This window comes from Eulemur rufifrons, chromosome 29 (genome assembly GCF_041146395.1).
Source record: "Eulemur rufifrons isolate Redbay chromosome 29, OSU_ERuf_1, whole genome shotgun sequence".
NCBI lineage: Eukaryota > Metazoa > Chordata > Mammalia > Primates > Lemuridae > Eulemur > Eulemur rufifrons.
In genome coordinates this window covers 59,984,564-60,003,014 of record NC_091011.1, presented here as the reverse complement: position 1 = coordinate 60,003,014, position 18,451 = coordinate 59,984,564, and the positions used below count along the sequence as shown (strand labels likewise).

Here is an 18,451-nt window from a genome sequence, read left to right as displayed (position 1 = left end):
GCTTGCTGATGAAATGGATATGGGAGGTTGAGGGAAAGGGCAGTGCTGAAGATGAATCCTGGTTTCCGAGTTGCCAAACTGAGTAGATGCTGGTGCTTCTCACTGGGAAGGGAACACTGAGACTAAACACAAGGTACATCACGCTCTGCTCCAGACATTGCTATGCTAAAACCTGAATAATTGGGTAGATTCATAGTTTCTATTCCTTGCCGTACACATTGGTTAAGTTAGATCCTCCTGAAAGAAGATCTGCCAGAGGGGGGAAAAAAAAGAATGAAAAGCATGGCAGTATCGTGAAGAGCTCTGCCTCTTCATCCCTTGGAGCTTTTAAGCAAGTCATTTCCTGCTCTAAACTTCAGTTTCTTCAACTGGAAAATGGAGATCCTTTTTACCACATGAAAATCTCATAAATGTGCATAGAAGTGTTTGGAATAGTGTAAAGATTTGTAAAAATGTAAACTATTTTACTTTTATGAGTTAGCCACATAATTTATTAACCATAGCACAAGTTTATTATCAGACTTCAACTTCAGACTAAGAAATATTCCTAAGGCACAGCTCAGCTTAGCAAAAGTGAGCCCATGATAATGGTAGGACGATGTCTTAAATTTTTGCTCTGGAGGAGGTTACAATCTGTTTAAGGAAAATGAGAAGTGTACCCAAGAAACAACTGAAAAATAATACATGTTGTATATAATTTAGAGCTTCACTGAGGAATGGGCTAGAATTGCCCTAGGTGTTGAGAAATGGGAGATAGTATTAAATACCAGAGTTAGAGAGAGTTTCATGGAAGAGATGAGGCCAGGCCTTGATAGCTAGGAATTAGACAGGTAAGGGGAAGAACATTCTAAATCAGGGGAACAATATGAACAGGGCGGAGACTGTGGACAGGAGCCTGGGAGAAGCACAGGAGTTGCTGATTAAAGCAGAGGGCTCCTATCTGGAAGCTGTGGAAAGATGCTGGTTAGCAGAGTTGGATTAACTTATAGCAAGCATTGAAGCAAGGCAGAGGAGTTTGGACTTGTAGAAAAAATGAACTATGGTGGGTTTTGAGCTGAGAATATTCTTCCAAGAGAAAAATGAGGAGAGCAGAGAGACTCAAATAAGAGAAGGTGGCAAAGGTGTCGTGATAATAACGTATAATGAAGGAAGCAGTGTCTGGGCTGCAGCTAACATGGAGGGGATGAGGCAGATACTACAGAACATTTCAAAGAAAGAGCTGATAAAACTCAAGTCACTAACTTCTCTTTCTCCATTACAGACATTGAGAGATAACTCTAAAGTTTAAAGCTTGAGAGAGTAGTGAGAAGAGGCAGGGAGAGAACTGAAGTTGATTCCAGGAGGGACAATATGGAAAATATAGTCAAATGATGCTGAACTAAATGTTATGACAGAAAATGCAAATAGAAACATCCATTTGACAGAGACATGAAGAGCTGAGCCCAAGGGAAGATAATAAATGTTGGAGGCATGAGCATGGAGGTGATAGGCAATGCTGTAAAACTGCCTCTGCTCCCCATAAGAGAATGTTTAAAAAGAAAAGAAAGGATTCTTAAATTTATTAGTGAATGGGTGTAAATGGCTAACAAAGGAACTGAGGGATTTCAGTCAGGGAGATAGAAGAATCAAAATGACATGGTATCCGGAAACCAAGTGAGAGGAGATTATTGTGAAGGAAGAGATGACCATCAGTGACATAAGCTTCAGACAGTAGGGAAAAAAAAGTTTCACAACAAATTTGCTGGATTTTTCAATTAGGATATAATCAGTGACCTTCAAAAGAGCAGTTTCAATAAGATACTGGAAATAAATACACTTGTCTTGGCTCCAAAGCTCATGGGCTTAACGACTCTATTAGTTCTACGTCTTTATTGCTTGCCTAAGAGATATGGCCCTAGGAGAAATAGGAAGGGAGGAATGCCAGGAGTTCTTGAGAGAGACTGAAAAAGAAGATAGGAAGATGCCAAAACCAATTCCATAGTCCTACTGTGAATCTGCCGCCGCCTCATTACTAACTGCAGACCTAAAAATAAGAGGTGGCTCAAGTGGCATGGGTTCTTGAATGTCACCTGAGACCCAAGGTGAGTCAATGGAAGGGCAGGTAACCCAAGTCCACTGAGAAAGGGAGGAGGGGAGTGGCCACTGGGAGGCTCAGGTGTGACTTGGCTATTTTAGTTTGAAGATGATCCATTCCCTTCTACTTGCCCTATGACCTAGCCGAAACCATCTTCTTTAAAGATTAACTACAACACTTTGGAAGCCAGGTGGTTCTAGCCACAGCATGGGAACTACTTAATGTTTACAGGAAGTTCCAAGGTAAGGTGGTTAAGCACAAGAAAAAGTAAGATTGTAGGGTACGGGTGATGGGACAAGGAGAGGAGGCTATAGCTTTTTGCAGGTAAAAAGATTTAGGGAGGGAGATGGTTTTTAATGATATTCTCACATACTATGACTTCAAGCAGAGAAAAGGTCTTATTCTAAGAAAACCAAATAACCAGGCATAATATTTACTGAGTTCTTCCAATATTCAAAGGAGTTACAAGTTCTTTTTTTAAGGAGAGATTCTTTAAACTTGCTCTGGTACTCTATTTCTGTCCACTGTTACTTCTAACATAACAGTATCTTTTGAAAGGCTTTTTGTGAACATTCACATTACTGAACATCTTATTAAAATTTTTCAACCAAACCAAAGCAGCGTTGGACCATAGCCATTTTCTCATGCATCATTTTGATACTTTGAAAATCATTGCTATTACTTTACCAAATTTTTGCTGGTCTTTCGGGATTACAAAACATAATAAGATAATTTTGTCTGATATAAGCTGTGGCACTCTTGATTTTCACATACTGAATATATGAATTTATATAATATACTAATATATTTTGGATACTACATTAAAACAAATTAAATCTATTTCCATTTCCACTACAACAGAAATTAAAACTATTTCCAGAAATTCTGCATTCCTCTATGCTTTATTTTTTCTTTTTTTCTGTTTTTTTCTTTTTTTTTTTAAGTGCATACTTAGGATAGATACCCTCTATGCTTTATAAGTTGCCAACAGTGTTGTCAAAGTTTTATCAGGGAATGTGAGATTTAGCTGTACTTTGTACATATTGGTATAGATGGATAATTAGGATTGTTTTAACAGTTAAGTATAAGTCATTCTCCACTGAGAAGATATTTTAAAAATTATGGGAAATTCTTTGTATTTGAAGGATGGTCCAATGTATTCTATGCCTTCAGTGGGCTTACTCAGAACACTGTAGTTTTTATCATTACTAATAAGAAATATCAGTAAAAATCTTATTTTACCTAAAAAGGAAAGCCATTCTCTTTTATTTGTAATTCTCAAATAAAAATTTTACTGTGATTTTAAAGGGACTACAGATTATTTTTGGCTCATATTTTTATCTGTTTAAAAGCCAAATATACAAAATTAAAGAGAATAGTATACTAAATCTCATATATTTATTACCTAGCTTTGACAATTACCAATTCATGACCAACATTGTTTCATCAATAGCCCTGCTCACTCCTGCTCTCCCATATTATTTTGAAGCACATCCCAGATATCATATCATTTTAGCTGTAAATATTTTAGTATGTACCACTAAAAGAGAAGGATTTTTTAAACAAAAAAAGTCTACATCATTATCATGCCTAAAAATTAATGATAATTTCTTATTCAATACTTAATATTCAGTATTCAAATTTCTCTATCTCACAAAATGTGTTACTTTTTTTTTCCAAATCAGGATATAAATCAATATAATTTGTTAAAAAGTCTCTTAGGTCTCCTTTTACATCTAGGTCCCTCTGCCTCCCTCTTTTAGATGGGGACTGAGACACAGGGAGGTTATTTGATTTTCCCCAAGGTCACACAGTCAGTGGCTAGACCAGGATTGTTCCAAAGTTCTCCTTTTGTTCTCTATCAAGAGAGAAAGAAAGGCCCTTGGGGGCTGGCTCATTTAATTTCTTTTATTTGTGACTCTGTGATGTGCTTTCCACCCTAATTCCAGAGAGATGTCATGTAGGCACTGGGTTACCTTATGAGGGCTTTGCCCCATTTGTTTGGAGTCTGAACCTATAGGCCAAACACTTCTCCTCTCATACAAGTATTCAGACCTCCAAGTGTTATAAAAAAAAGTTTAGTAGAAAAGAAAATCAAATGGCAGTATGCATTCTTTTGTGGACAGATTAATGCTACCTGAAAATCCAAAAATATTTCAGTCCTGTAGCATCCTACAAATTCATAATGTTGATTATAATCACCAAGAGAGAATTTTTGTACCCTGAGATCTGGGATACCTGGGTTAAGCTTCCCGAGGCTAGCTGCCAGATCTAGGATCTTCCAGCCTTTGCTGGCCATCCAGGGCAACCACGGTTTTCAGCAACACGTCAAGTCCAGCAATAACATGCTAAGCCAGGACATATTGGATTCTGGATTTAGTTCTAAAGCTAAGAAGCTGTACAAGTCCCCCTTCTTGGCTGGCAGTCCCTACACCTGTGAAATGAGCTAATTGAACAAGACACTTCGTAAGAGTTACCCCTTCATTTATTTCCACTCCAAAGTGTGATTTTCTTGTTTTGTTCATAATTCAGTGGACCATGTGGATCTACCCCAGAGCATGGTCTTTGTGCCCCCTCTCTGATGGCTCACCCCTTTAGAGCCCTTCACCATAAGTAATCCATTCACACCCTGGTTCATGCCTCCTTCTAGAGCTCACTTTAGCTGTTGTCTGTAGGTCATGGCCCTCTGTTCGGTTGAGCTGACATATGCTTTTTCCCAATGCTGGGGACTCGACAGCTTGCTTGGAGGAAGGTAAAGGACCTTTCCCCCAGGAGCCACAGGCCAGACCATCTCAATTTGCTTATTGGCAGCACCCAAGACTCATCTTGGAGATTAAGAATATGAACACCAGAAACAGAATCTCTAACAGCCACTGTGGACTGATACAAACAGGAAATGTGAAAGTACGAAATAAAAGTTACAGAGAAATATTTTCTGTGTGATGCAGATTCTCTCATAATCACATTACATAAGCCTTGAAGTAATACACAGTTCTATAATGTATCCCTGAATATTATACTAGAAAGACTGTTCCTGGGAAAGGCAGTTAATCCCTCAACCGTTACAGAGTATGCTCAGAATTCTAGGAGCACTCTGCTTAATAAAACATGGCTTTGGAACATACAAGTGTACCGTTACTGCCTTGGTATGTTAACTGTCTCATACGCCAGTTAGAGGTGAGGCCAAGCCTATGACAATTGCTTCTCAGAGGCTGTTTCTTCTTCCTAGTTGGGTCCTCTCAGGCCCCTCAGCACAGGGGCAGGCTCACCCGGACTTAGTTCCACTAACAAATATCGCCCCAGAAGATCCCCTTTCTACTTATTTATGTAAATAAGAGACTTCCAACTGCTTTTGTGATTAGGATTCCTGAGGAAAACTTGCATTTTTAACAATAGCCTCTTATAGCTAATAATTCTTCACTTTAGAAAAAACAGCTTTATTGAGCTATAATTCATATACCATTCACACATTTAAAGTGTATAATTCAGTGGTTTTTAGTCACTACTAAAAAATCCACAGAGTGTGAAACCATCACCACAATCTAATTTTAGAACATTTTGTCTCCCTAAAAGAAATTCTGTACCTGTTAGCAGTCACTCCCCCTCTCCACACCCCATCCCAGCCCAGGCAACCACTGACCTACATTCCATATGTGCCTATTCTGAACATTTCCTATGAATGGAATCGTATAATTCTGTTTGTTTTATGAATGGCTTCTTTCACTTAGCATCGAGGGTCATCTATGTTGCAGCATGTATCAGTCCTTCATTCCTCCTTAAGGCTGAATAATATTCCATCATATGGATTTGCCACATTTTATTTATCCATTCATTAGTTAATGGACATTTGAGTTCTTTCTGCCTCTTATGCTGCTATGAATATTTGTGTACAAGTTTTTATGTCAACTTATGTTTTTATTTCTCTTGGATATATACCTAGGAGTAGAATTGCTGGGTAATATAGTACCTATGTTCAACAGTTTGAGAAACTGACAATTTTTTTCCACAATGGCTGTACCACTTTACATTCCTACCAACAATGTACAAGGGTTCCAATTTACCTACATCGTTGTCAACACTTGTTATTGTCTGTCTTTTTGACCACAGTCATCCTCTTGGGTGTGAGGTTGTATCTCATCGTGGTTTTGATTTGCCTCTCTCTAAAGACTGGTGATGTTAAGCATCTTTTTGTGTGCTTGCTTATTGCCCATTTATATATCTTTGGAATATTTTCTACTTTTGTCTAATAAAAATAAATAGGCTAATGGAGGAGATTTTATGCCAAATATAAAGAAAACTTCTTGGCTAGCAAGGAAAGTACAGGACATATTTTCAAATGGGCCAGACATTGCAGGGCATCTTACTCAAACACAGACGGCCAAGGGCTTCAGGCCATGAAATTGACACAGAAGTCAAGATTAATAGACTTGTGTGTACATACAGCAGCAATGCGCACAGCCTTCCGTAGCTAAACAACTGTTCATATTGAGGGGTGATGGCAAGGGTAGGATGATTTTGTAGAGGTTGTGGTCAAGTTTTAGAATATTTACTTAATGGGAATACAAAGTAATAATGAACCAGAGATCTGTGCCTTGTCTGGGTTTTATTAGTAAATCAGTGTGTGTCTTAGGTCCCTGGGCCTCATCTTCTTCATTGGTGGAGAGGAAAGGTTGGGGTAGATTTTCTAGGCCTATATATTTTATATAGCTCTTGGGGAGTACAAGAAATGTCAAGGAAGAGTAAAAAAGGTTAAAAAATATGCATGATTCCTTTCAAAGGGCTTTTTCTCATGATTATGATGGTGACAACGAGGACTTCATAGGCAGATAGAGTCATTCTGAAGAAAGGAGAAGAAATAAAGACTCTGAAAAGTGTATTGGAACCTATTAAAAGGTGGAGGCAGTGTGGGGAAAGGTACCTGGGAAAGGTACCAGTGATAGGAACCATACAATTGGCAATAGCATTTTAACTACTTAGCAAAGGATATCCACTACACAACGCTTAGGCAGCATTTACTATATGCTGTAGATGGGAAAGAAATGGTATAAATACAGAAAAGAAGCAAGGGGAAAGATTTCAAGGATATAGAAGAATGAAAGATCTGCTCTGAGGCCATTTTCCCCTAACTCCAAGAAGTAGCAGCTGGTGGTGGCCATCATTATAAGGAATTTTCAGGATAAATGAGGACACCTGCCAAGGAACTCCACCAAGACACTCATAGGTCTTGGTAAACACGACCTAATTAATTTTCACAACACCCTTGTGAGGCAGGATGTAGCATTTCCTTAGTTTTACAGATGGGGACGTGTCAGCACATAAACAGAAGTGATTTGGCCTCTTCACGTAGTGAAGCTATGACAGGGCTGGGAATAAGAAGTCCTGGCAACTCAACTTCCAGACTCTCATTTTCAACTTATATTCTAGTTCTTCCCCTTAGTAAGTTTTTCCTCTTCTTACAAAATGATATTTGTTAGTCTATGAATCCTTGTTTTATGGGCACATAATTACTAGGTGCAGTTATTCCTAAGAATATAAAATCATCACATTTGAGAAGGGGCCTTAGAAATCATCTCATTTAACTCCCTCATTATAATGTTTAGTTTCTCACCAGGGACTTAGAACTTACTAGTGCCAGAGTACAAATGAGAGTGCCCACTTATCTTTACTCCTGTTGGCCACTCCGGGATAGTACATTCTTCACGTGGTTTCCCACTGTGTCCTTTTCTGTGGAATGCCAGAAAGTTGTATAAATGGAAAATGTCAGGGTTGGAAGTCCCCATAAAGGCTGTCAACCCCAACAATGCATCTGGCTCTTAAATCTTCTGTGCAGTCTCTCTAAGTGGTTGCCCAGAGTGTGATTAAACACAGCCTGTGATAAGAAAGCCACCACCTGCTAGGCAGCCCACGCCACCTCTCAACTGCTGGGACCTCTCCCCCTTTAACAGCCATCAGTCACTGCCTGTCCACCCTATAAGACATCTCTTATTTGACTCTTTCTGCTCATCTTTATTGCCATCAACTTAATATTCTTTAAGCAAATGTTCACGAAGCCCTATCTATAGATGCCACCAACAATAAAATGGTAAATAAGGAGAATAATCTGACAGAGGAAACTGCATATAAATAGGCACTTTTAATATAAGGTGATAAGAGCTTTGGTGAAGTATATATAAGATATTAGGGGAACAAGGAAAGTTTATTACTTATCTACGATGTATAAGCACTGAGAATCCAAACCAATATTCCCTGAAGTGATACAAGATATTCCCTGCCCTTCAGAAGCTTATAGTCTAAAAGAAATGCAGAATAAATATATAAAAGGAATGCAGAATAAATATATAAATGTTGACTGGTTATCAGAACCCAGGTAGTTATATGCTATGAAAATATGGTGTTCTACTATGTCATTTATAAGATGTTACTGCACATAAAGATATACAGCTGGTAATAAATTTAGCCATTAAAAATAACTCATCAGCAGAGCCACTGAGTTGCACAGCTCCAGGAGAAGGGGGCAGCTTCACGTTGCTCCCTGTGAGAATGGCGGCCCCTGGACACAAACTCCCCTTACCTACAGAGCACCTATTAAGTGCCAAGTGCTGTACATGGGGTGCACCATGTTGAGCATAAACGGATCAGCCCTGCCTGCTCCCTTATAACTTACTGTTCCTCAGAGGAGACAGACACATATCAAATACATATGCAAATAAATGTCTGACTATAATTGTGACAAGTGCTATACAAGGAAAAGAACACGGAAGAAATATCATTTTAAAAGGGATCAGAAAGAAAATTGTTCTATGAGGACCTGACATTTCCTCTGAGACCTGAAGGATACACAGGAGTTACCAGGCAGAGACAGACAGAGACAGAGAGAAGGAGAGCGAGCAGGCAGAAAGGTGGGGAAGGGTTTGGTGTGCTTTGGGAACTGAGAGAAGTGCTCCGGAGGTGAGTGGCTGGGATGAAGCAGGAGAGGAGAGGGCCACTCTGCTCAGGCAGAACCTTGTGGGCCAAGGAGAGAGGGCTTAAGGTTCAAGTTAAATGCAACAGGAAGTGATAGGAGGGTGTTAGGCAGAAATAACTCTGCTGGGAGAACTTGGGAACAAGAAGGATGGTGAAGAAGTCAGCTTGTGCATAGATTCTGCTCAGTACCGGACTGAACTCTTTGAGTGAAGATTTTAGTTCTAATCTGTTTCTTTCCTATATTCTAAATTTTATATAAATGCTTTCAATTGGAAAATCCTTGCCGTTGTTTGGTCTTTTGTCCTGCCTAAAAGAGATATTTCTCAGTCCAATGATTAACAGTCTCTCAATGACAAAATGTATATGGATCAATAAACACAGATGATTTCCTCTACCAGTCTTTTAATGTTCAACTCGCTTGAGCCTCAGGCATTGTTTGGATTTTACTGCCATCTAGTGCCTCTTTGCCTAATTTGCATACAGAAGTTAGCAGCAGCTCTGGTGTCACTCCACAAAACCTCCCACACAAAATTCAAGGCTCACTGTTCTCCTGAAGCTTCCAGTTTCAGGATTAGTTTTTGGTTTTGATTTAGTCTGTTTTTACAAGGCTCAGAAAGATCATCACTGGGCCAAAATATAGGATCAAGCTATTGCAATTTGGTTGGTTTGGTTTGTTAACCAAAGTTTTGCATAGAGTGTTGCAAAAATGAATGTTCTTTTCAGAACAGGAGTGGGAATGTACATGCTTTTGTTATTCTCCTCCACACACTTGTTCAAACAGACCAGAACACATTCTCTTTTCCACTGCCTCCTTCATTATCATTCTCTTCTTCAAAGGTCCCAAGCCACTCGTTTCCGTTGGCATCAACCGGCTCCTTTTGATAAGCAGCAGACATGGGCAATAGACAATGTCTATATCGGGGATGGCTGCATAGACATGTGCAGTGGCCATGGGAGGTGCATCCAGGGAAGCTGTGTGTAAGTAGATTTCTTCCTTCCTTCTGTTGAAAGCTCCTGACTCATATTCCATCTAGGAGATTTTTTTCTGAAACTGATTTTTTAATCACTCCCAAGCTACCTGAAGTTATACATTTTCCCTAAAATATGATATTGAGCTAACTGTGGAATTGATGGATAGTGTATTTTCATTCTTGCTTAGAGATTAGGAACTGAACAATAGCTCTCTTGTTAGGAGAAGGCTGAATTATAATTGACTATATTTTACTTCCTTCTGTGTTTCTGTGATACACTTCAGCCTTGAAAATGACATTGGAAGAGGTTCAAGAGTTCAGTATGTTCTGACCAAAAGTAATGCATCATACATATTTTTGTCACTTAGGTCTGAATATATGTAAGGATATGCATTTGTTGTGGTTTAGTTGCTATTCCTCTGTTATTTTTGTAAGAAAGTATATAAATGTCTGGCCAATTTACCAGGATTATTTGATGGAGAGGCCTAATATTAATATATTACTTTTTTTTTTTTTTTTTTTTTTTTGAGACAGAGTCTCACTCTGTTGCCCAGGCTAGAGTGAGTGCCGTGGCGTCAGCCTAGCTCACAGCAACCTCAAACTCCTGAGCTCAAGCGATCCTACTGTCTCAGCCTCCCGAGTAGCTGGGACTACAGGCATGCACCACCATGCCCGGCTAATTTTTTCTATATATATTTTTTTTAGCTGTCCATATAATTTCTTTCTATTTTTAGTAGAGATGGGGTCTCGCTCTTGCTCAGGCTGGTCTTGAACTCCTGAGCTCAAACGATCCGCCCACCTCGGCCTCCCAGAGTGCTAGGATTACAGGCGTGAGCCACCGCGCCCAGCCAATATATTACTTTTAGAGAACCTTAGTGTCTTTGGAAAAATCTAAATAAAGTGTGTGTGTGTATGAACGTGCACTATAGACCTCTGTGCTTTATTTTTATGCTGTTTGATGGGGTAGTATGAATGAAGGTGCTGTCAGGGAATTCACAGTCCCTTTCCACTAATCTCACACACCTGGGAAGTCTTTCCTTTGATTAATGATTTTAGCCCATGTTCAGGATGACCCTTGAGCCCCTGAGCCTTTGGTCAGAGATGACAGTTACTATTCAAAGTATTCTCTGCTGTTTGGAACTTGGCCTCTTGGATCCTTTAGTGGCTCAAAGCCTCCATTAAAAAGACCAATTTCATAAATTATTAGGAACTACCATTTTACTTTGGCAGCTGCAACTGTTTATCAGCCATTCAAAGCTGTGTCATGCAGAGACAGGGCTAGTAAATTCTTTAAAGTTGCTTCTTTATCTCCACCTGTAACCCTAAGTCACTACTTTACGCCCTTAGGGGTAGTTAATTCACAGTTTATTTCTAATCTAAAGCACTGTTAAGAGCAGGTGAATTACAGCCAGCTCTGCGAAAATCAGTAATTTTTCATCATCCTAGACTGCGAAAAAGAGTTGGCTTCACTAATTTGAGAGAGAACACACTTACACGGGCTTTGTTTGATGTTGACTTTTCCTTTCTCTTGCTCTACACCCAGCTGTGATGAGCAGTGGGGTGGCCTGTACTGTGATGAGCCTGAGACCTCTCTTCCAACCCAACTCAAAGACAACTTCAATCGAGCTCCATCCAGCCAGAACTGGCTGACTATGAATGGAGGGAAACTGAGTACAGTGTGTGGAGCTGTGGCTTCAGGAATGGCTCTCCATTTCAGCGGGGTGAGTGGTTTGGCTACCAGTTACTCATTTCTGCATCCTCTAAGTTCTCCCCAAATAGTTGAGTCTCTTCTGAAGTTTAATGGGCAAATCAAAATGCAGAGTTAGTTATTCTAAATGCACAACCCTGATCTGAACTTGCAACTTTATACAAATCAGAAAATACTGATTGTTTCTAGCATTTTTCTACCACAAATCAGTTGAGACAATTATTCAGGGTAGTGTCAGCACAGGGCATATTTAAATACACATTTATAAAGGACTTGAGCAAATTTCCATCCTGGAAGAGAGTACTTGCACAATGTGTGAGGTCTTCCATCTGGATGAAGCTTGTATTGAAAACTCTTGAGCTTGCAACAGATTTGGGATTTAAGGAGCCAAAAATCTGGAAAATGAGCTTCAAGTGTTCCTGAATTTATTAACAACAATTAATCCTTTCTATAAATTATTCAAGAAAGAATAATTGTCAGAAATTACTAGATACTTATATTTATAGCATATTATCTTGGAAATGACAGGAGCAATGTTGGAAACTTTCTTTGAGAAATTTTATAGCTACTCTACTTTTCTGCCCAAGATGACTTTGTTTGAAAGTACAATTTCTCTGATACCATGATTAGATAAGCAAATTAATTTTTTAAAATAACAAAGGTACTGGCAGCTCTTTATTTCCCTAGCGTGCTCTACCTTAGAGTTTACGTTTGTACCAGTGAAGTGTATTATTTACATTAAGTATTTTAGCCTAAGCAACAAGTAGATATATAGCATACAGGATTTTTATAATCATCAACACTAAGAATCCAGTGTTCAGGATTCTCTTCCCAGCTTAGATAGAACTATAAGTAGCCTAGCTTTTCACATGTGTTCAACTAAGAAATAGCTACCTATGGACATTAATTAATAAGTTAATATAGATGCCATTAAAATCTACCATGAGAGTTTAAAACTTACAACTATTATCTCTAATTATAGTAAAATTGTATGAAATTTTCAGATGGAGCCATTTTAAAATTTCATGTTAAAATGATCATTTCAGCATGTTATTTTATTAATAGTTGATGCCTTTTTAAAAATCTAATAAATGCCTATGAAAAACTAGAAATAGCTTAATAAAAACATAGAACAGATACTTTAATTCCAGCCCTCATCTTGCTTATAAAAAAAAAATAGAAAATGTCCTTAGAATATATTGCCTATTGTAAGTCAGTCTTGAATATTGAAATTTCAAAGTTCACCAAAAATTTGCTAGGTAACTACTGTGTATTGGGCACCATGCTAGCATTGTAAGAGAGATGTTAAGGATATGGGTGCTACAATACCGTGTGCCTTGTATTACAAAGGAAATTTAAAAGGATGGAAGCCAGAGGAAATCTATAATCTGCAAGCAAGATTCCTTATCACTGTTTTTTTTTTTTTCATTCTGCTTCTTTTCCTTAGGGTTGTAGTCGATTGTTAGTCACTGTGGATCTAAACCTCACTAATGCCGAGTTTATCCAATTTTACTTCATGTACGGATGTCTGATTACACCAAACAACCGTAATCAAGGTGTTCTCCTGGAATATTCTGTCAATGGAGGCATTACTTGGAACTTGCTAATGGAAATTTTCTATGACCAGTACAGTAAACCCGGGTTTGTATTCCATTTTATCCCTGATAGCTAGTATGTTAAGGAAAGATGCTTTGTAAGGCCTGCTAGCAGTCAGTCGCAGGGGACTGAGGGAGACCTTGAAATGACTCCTTGGCAGAGGATTCCTCTGGGGCTGACATGAAGAAAGGTTTCTGAACTGGGTAAATAACTGGTTTGGATTTTTATTTTAACAACTAGTTTTCATATGCCAAAATAAGATGAAATATGCTACCACAAGGCCAACAGTGAATAAACCCAGTGCAAAAACCCACAGAAATTAATGAATATATGATAGTTCATTTCAACAAAATTTTGGGAAAACGGAAACAAAAACAAATATTTGTTTATACGGTATCCACTCAGTTTTAGAGAATTTTGGGGTCAAAAACGAACACAATGAAATGTAAATATCCTTAAGAAGCCTAGAGACTATTTTAAAAGTAAACGTAGTCATTAAAAATATATATATTCTTGAAGGGCCAAAAGCAATTAATATGACCAATTAGAAATGTCAAAGAGGTTGTTAAAAAAAGGAAAAGGGCATATTCATTAAAGTAGAAGGAAGAGAAGGGGAGAGGAGGGTAAGAAAAGAAAAGAGAAAAGAAAGGGGGAGGCGGGGGCAGGAGGAATATGAGGCTGAAGAGAAGAGGAGAGAATAGAGGAGGAAAGAAATGTAGCCCACTCAAGAAACACAGATAATCCCTTTGTGCATGACAAGCCAGATGCAGGCTAAAAATTGAGTCAAATAAAGAGTCTGATAAATGATCATTTCCATTCCATATCTCAGTTAAGAATGAGTTCAACTGTAAATGACAGAAAACCCAAAATAACTTAAAAGCTTTTCTCTCTCTCTTATGTAAATTAGATCTCCAAAAAAAATAGCCCAGCACTGCCACAGTGGCTCCACAGCACCAGTGACCCAGGTTCCTCCTAACTTACTGTTCTGCTGCACTCAACATGTGACTTCCATCTCAAGGTCCAAAAGGGCAGCTGGCCCCTCCTCATTTCTGGCAGTAGGAAGGAGGATGGGGCAGGAAGGGTGTTCTGTCTTTCTGTAAGGACGCTTCCTGACAGTTGCACATACTTCCATTCACATTCCATTAGCTAGCATCTGGTCACATAGCCACACCCAGATGCAAGGAAGGCTGGACATTTCTTTATTCTGGGCCACTAGTCGCTTCAATAGAAAAGATGGGCTCCTGTTATGAAGGAATACAGTAAGGGAGATGACAGTGGAAGAAATACTAGCCATCTCTGCCCCAAGCAAAAATTTTAAATCTTGCACTTGCATTAAAATGCAGGACACTGTTAAAGGAATCCATCTCGAAGCTAAGTGGTACTCAGTTTCTGGTGTAAAAAATGTACTCATCCATTAGTAAGAGATAATAGACAAGCCAAGTAAGCTGTTTCCTTGGTCTTTATGGAGGGAGACTCTCAGGTTTAAGTTCTTAAACACTTAAGCATCATGATATACATGAAGAAGGGAGTTGTGTCTCTGTAGGGTAAAAGCAGAACTCTAATCTACTTTAGTTCTCTGAAGGAGAACAAATTGACTGAGGTAGGAACAGTGGTCATAATTTATTTAGACTTTCAAGCAGTGTTAAATTTCCACTCCAAAGGTTTTTTAAATGTGGTCCAGGATTTATCAGAGAAAAAAAGCTAAATTAGAAGAAAAAAAATAGAGATAAAAGATCATTGCATAGGGTGAAGAAGTGTTATTGTGCATCCCTCCAGAAACTAGTATATTTCTGATATTATATAATACATTTTCAAATGTTAATTAAACATGCCAAATCAGTGGAGGTTAATTTTACGAAGATCTCACAAGGTGAGCATACAAAAAAAGGGTGGAGGTGCATTGAGCTTCAAAATTGAGATACATGAGGAAATGAACTTTGGAAAAGAGTCTGCCTAAAGGGTGATGGTCTCCCAGCTGCTATACCCACGCAGGTGAGGGTCTAGGCTTCACACTTTCTAGTCTACACTTTCCTTCCCTAAGCCAAGATCCAGTAAGCTATCTTGGTCCAAAGGGTACACAAAATGATGGGCATTGCCAAAAAAAGTGTTATATTTAAAACCCAAACGTTAGAAATCCAACTAGAAGCATCCTAGCTTGGAATGAATCTTGGTTAGTCCCCCGCTGTAGTACTGCCCACTATTCTGGCCATCGTACCTCAAGGAAGACATAAAAAAGAGAAAGGAAAAGTAAAACCAACAAGGAGATACTGTATAAACAAAACTAACATAATGAAACCTCTTTAATATGAAATATAATGACTAAAGCCACTGTCATGGAAGCCCTCAGTTTAAGGGTTGTGCATGGGATGAACTTTGGCTGGCTGGCCCCATCCTGGAGCACAGACACTAAGAGGCAGGCCTTGAAATTAAAGGGAGGTAGAGTAGCATAGATTTAAAAAAAAAAAAAAAAAGATGATACTTTATGCAGACGATAGTAAACCTAAAAAAATTATTTTCTCCAGGCTTTTTGAATTGTGAATATAAATTCAAAAGGGCTTGATAACATTTGGGGTTTTAACATATAATTGTGATTAAGGAGTATTTTAGACATTATTTCTAGTTTATTAAGGTTCATGTTGGAGCATGGAGCCACATTTTTCCATGTCTTTTCTTGGTGATTGAGTCTGGGATAGCAGGCGGGGCTTATAAGCCCATAGTTCTCACCCGGCATTTCTTAGTATAATGTTTTCAGCAAAGCATGTAAACAAAGTCAATGTCCCCACCACAGACATTGGTAACATACCTGGTATCCTCAGGCTGAAAGCCCGAATGTCTTGCTACAATCCAGTGTCCATATTCTAAGCCAATTGTGAAAACAAGGTGCTAGGGGAGGAAACAGATGAAACCAACCCCTGGTGACAGGAAAAAGTCAGTATTGGCTGATGTCTACCAAAGTGCATATACTCGAGGCCTTCCAGTACCCCACGTAGGCAGAAAACTGTGGAGTCCCTCTAAGACCTGCCTAAGGACAGGTAGAGTAAGTAGGTAGTTCTGGGTTGCTTGAATTTGCTCACATTCCATTTCCCCAATTTAGTGACTACTGAGATTTCATAAAATGAAGCCAGATAATCATGGTTTTTAAAAATTATTTTAGCTAATGTCCTCCCCTCCCCCACCACGTGCCATACAATATCTTCTTGCTGGCTGTAAATCGTTTCCTCACGTGAGATATGTGACAAGGGTTTTTCCCCCCACCCCCAACTCCCATCATTTTCTTACAGCTTCGTGAATATCCTTCTCCCTCCTGATGCTAAAGAGATTGCTACCCGCTTCCGCTGGTGGCAGCCAAGACACGATGGCCTGGATCAGAACGACTGGGCCATCGACAACGTCCTCATCTCGGGCTCTGCCGACCAGAGGACCGTGATGCTGGACACGTTCAGCAGCGCCCCGGTGCCCCAGCACGAGCGCTCCCCTGCGGACGCCGGCCCGGTCGGGAGGATCGCTTTCGACATGCTGATGGAGGACAAAACCTCAGGTAAGTCGTGCACGCGTGCTAAATAACAATCCCGTGGACATGCAGTCGTTTGGACTGGAGTCTTTTCAAAAGAGTGAGTCGTGGACCCTTTGCAGGTCCTCAGATAGTGTAGACACCGTGAAAAGGGGATCAGCCTTTGGTTCCTCGAAACCTTCCTGGTTGACCTTACAACTAAGTCTTGTCTTTCATTCAAGCCAGCTAGTGTGTTTTAATAAATAGCATTCGACTATTTTATTCACAGGATACTTTTCTTAGAAAACTTTCATTTCCGTGTGTCTTGTTTTCTACTTTGGGTAGAAAGCCAACATTTCCTGGTCATTCCTTTTAGTATCTACTCATGGATGCTGGTGAACTGGGAAGGACCCTCTCTATACTGTCCTCATTGTTAATGTCTTTTCATTTTGTGACACTATTCTGGTCACCTTTTTTTTTTTAAAGTGGTGTTTTTATTAAGTATGTATCTTTGCTATGCCATATACTTGGTTATACTACATAAAACATGGTATCTTCACATAAAACAGTGATATTTAACTATGGTTCTCATCCATTATGGTATCCAAACAGTACAAATAGAGATAATATTATACCACTATAGATTCAGACAGTGGGACCATGTACCACACCCAACTCAGCTGTAGCATCTTGCACAGAAAAGACAATCTGGATAATTTAACAATAATAAGACTGATTAAAAAAAAAAAAAAAAAAAAAAAACCTTCCAGGGGAATGGCATGTGCCAGGGGAAAAAAATTGAAATTTGAAGAATTTTAATAATTTAAAATGCTTTTGTTGTAAAAGTAATACCTGTTCAAAGTGTGAAATGGAGAAAATACAGAAAATCATAAAGATGAAAATAAAAATCACTCAGGAGGTAACCATTGTCAGTATTTTGGCATATATTTTTAGAGTCCTTTTTCTGTATGCATTTACATAAACATATTTTTAACAAAATTACAACCTTAATTATATATTTTTGTAGCCTACTTTTTTCATTGAGAATTAAATTTTTATTCCTCCGTGTCGTTAAGTATCTTTGAAAATAACATTTTAATGGCTATATAATATTCTATGAAAATTTATTTTATATTTTATATTACTGAATATTTAGGTCAATTTCATTAATTAATTTATTGGTATATCATGTGACACTGTGGTGTAACTGCAAATGTTTATTAAAAAACACCCTTGTTTAAAAAAAATACCCTTGTAAGTAGAAAAAGCTTAAAATGTCCCTCACCTCTACTACGTACTCTTATTCTCTTAAGAAAATTTGCTTACATAGATCTGATTCAGAACTTTGCTAAATTACTCATTTATTTTTCCCTGTGTAATGTTTACATAAGTGAATTTACAATCAAAGAATAATTTAAACATTGCTTCTGTAAGAATAAAAGCAAACACAGACTAGTTTTTCAAGTAACTAAAATACTGATTTTTACTTTAGGCTTAATTGATGGCATACAATTGAAGGAACAAATTTTCTAGCTCCTGTCTTGCAAAAATGATGTGACTAAAAACTGTAACACTTACTTACAGAAGTAGTTTCTGATGTTGCAGAAGAGACTGGTGGGTTAGTTGATTAATGTAAGCCTTCTTTCATC

The 18,451-nt window shown here is 38.5% G+C and overlaps 1 protein-coding gene across 2 annotated transcripts in view; it reads left to right on the top strand.

The window, feature by feature from the left end:
- The window catches only part of RELN (reelin), a 447,102-nt gene that overhangs the window by 396,533 nt on the left and 32,118 nt on the right, over nt 1-18,451 (top strand). For both annotated transcript variants that reach the window (XM_069462478.1, XM_069462477.1), the window contains exons 47-50: nt 9,875-10,015; nt 11,552-11,729; nt 13,164-13,357; nt 16,594-16,850. In XM_069462478.1, the coding sequence (XP_069318579.1) occupies nt 9,875-10,015; nt 11,552-11,729; nt 13,164-13,357; nt 16,594-16,850 (770 nt within the window). The remainder of the gene's footprint in view (nt 1-9,874; nt 10,016-11,551; nt 11,730-13,163; nt 13,358-16,593; nt 16,851-18,451) is intronic.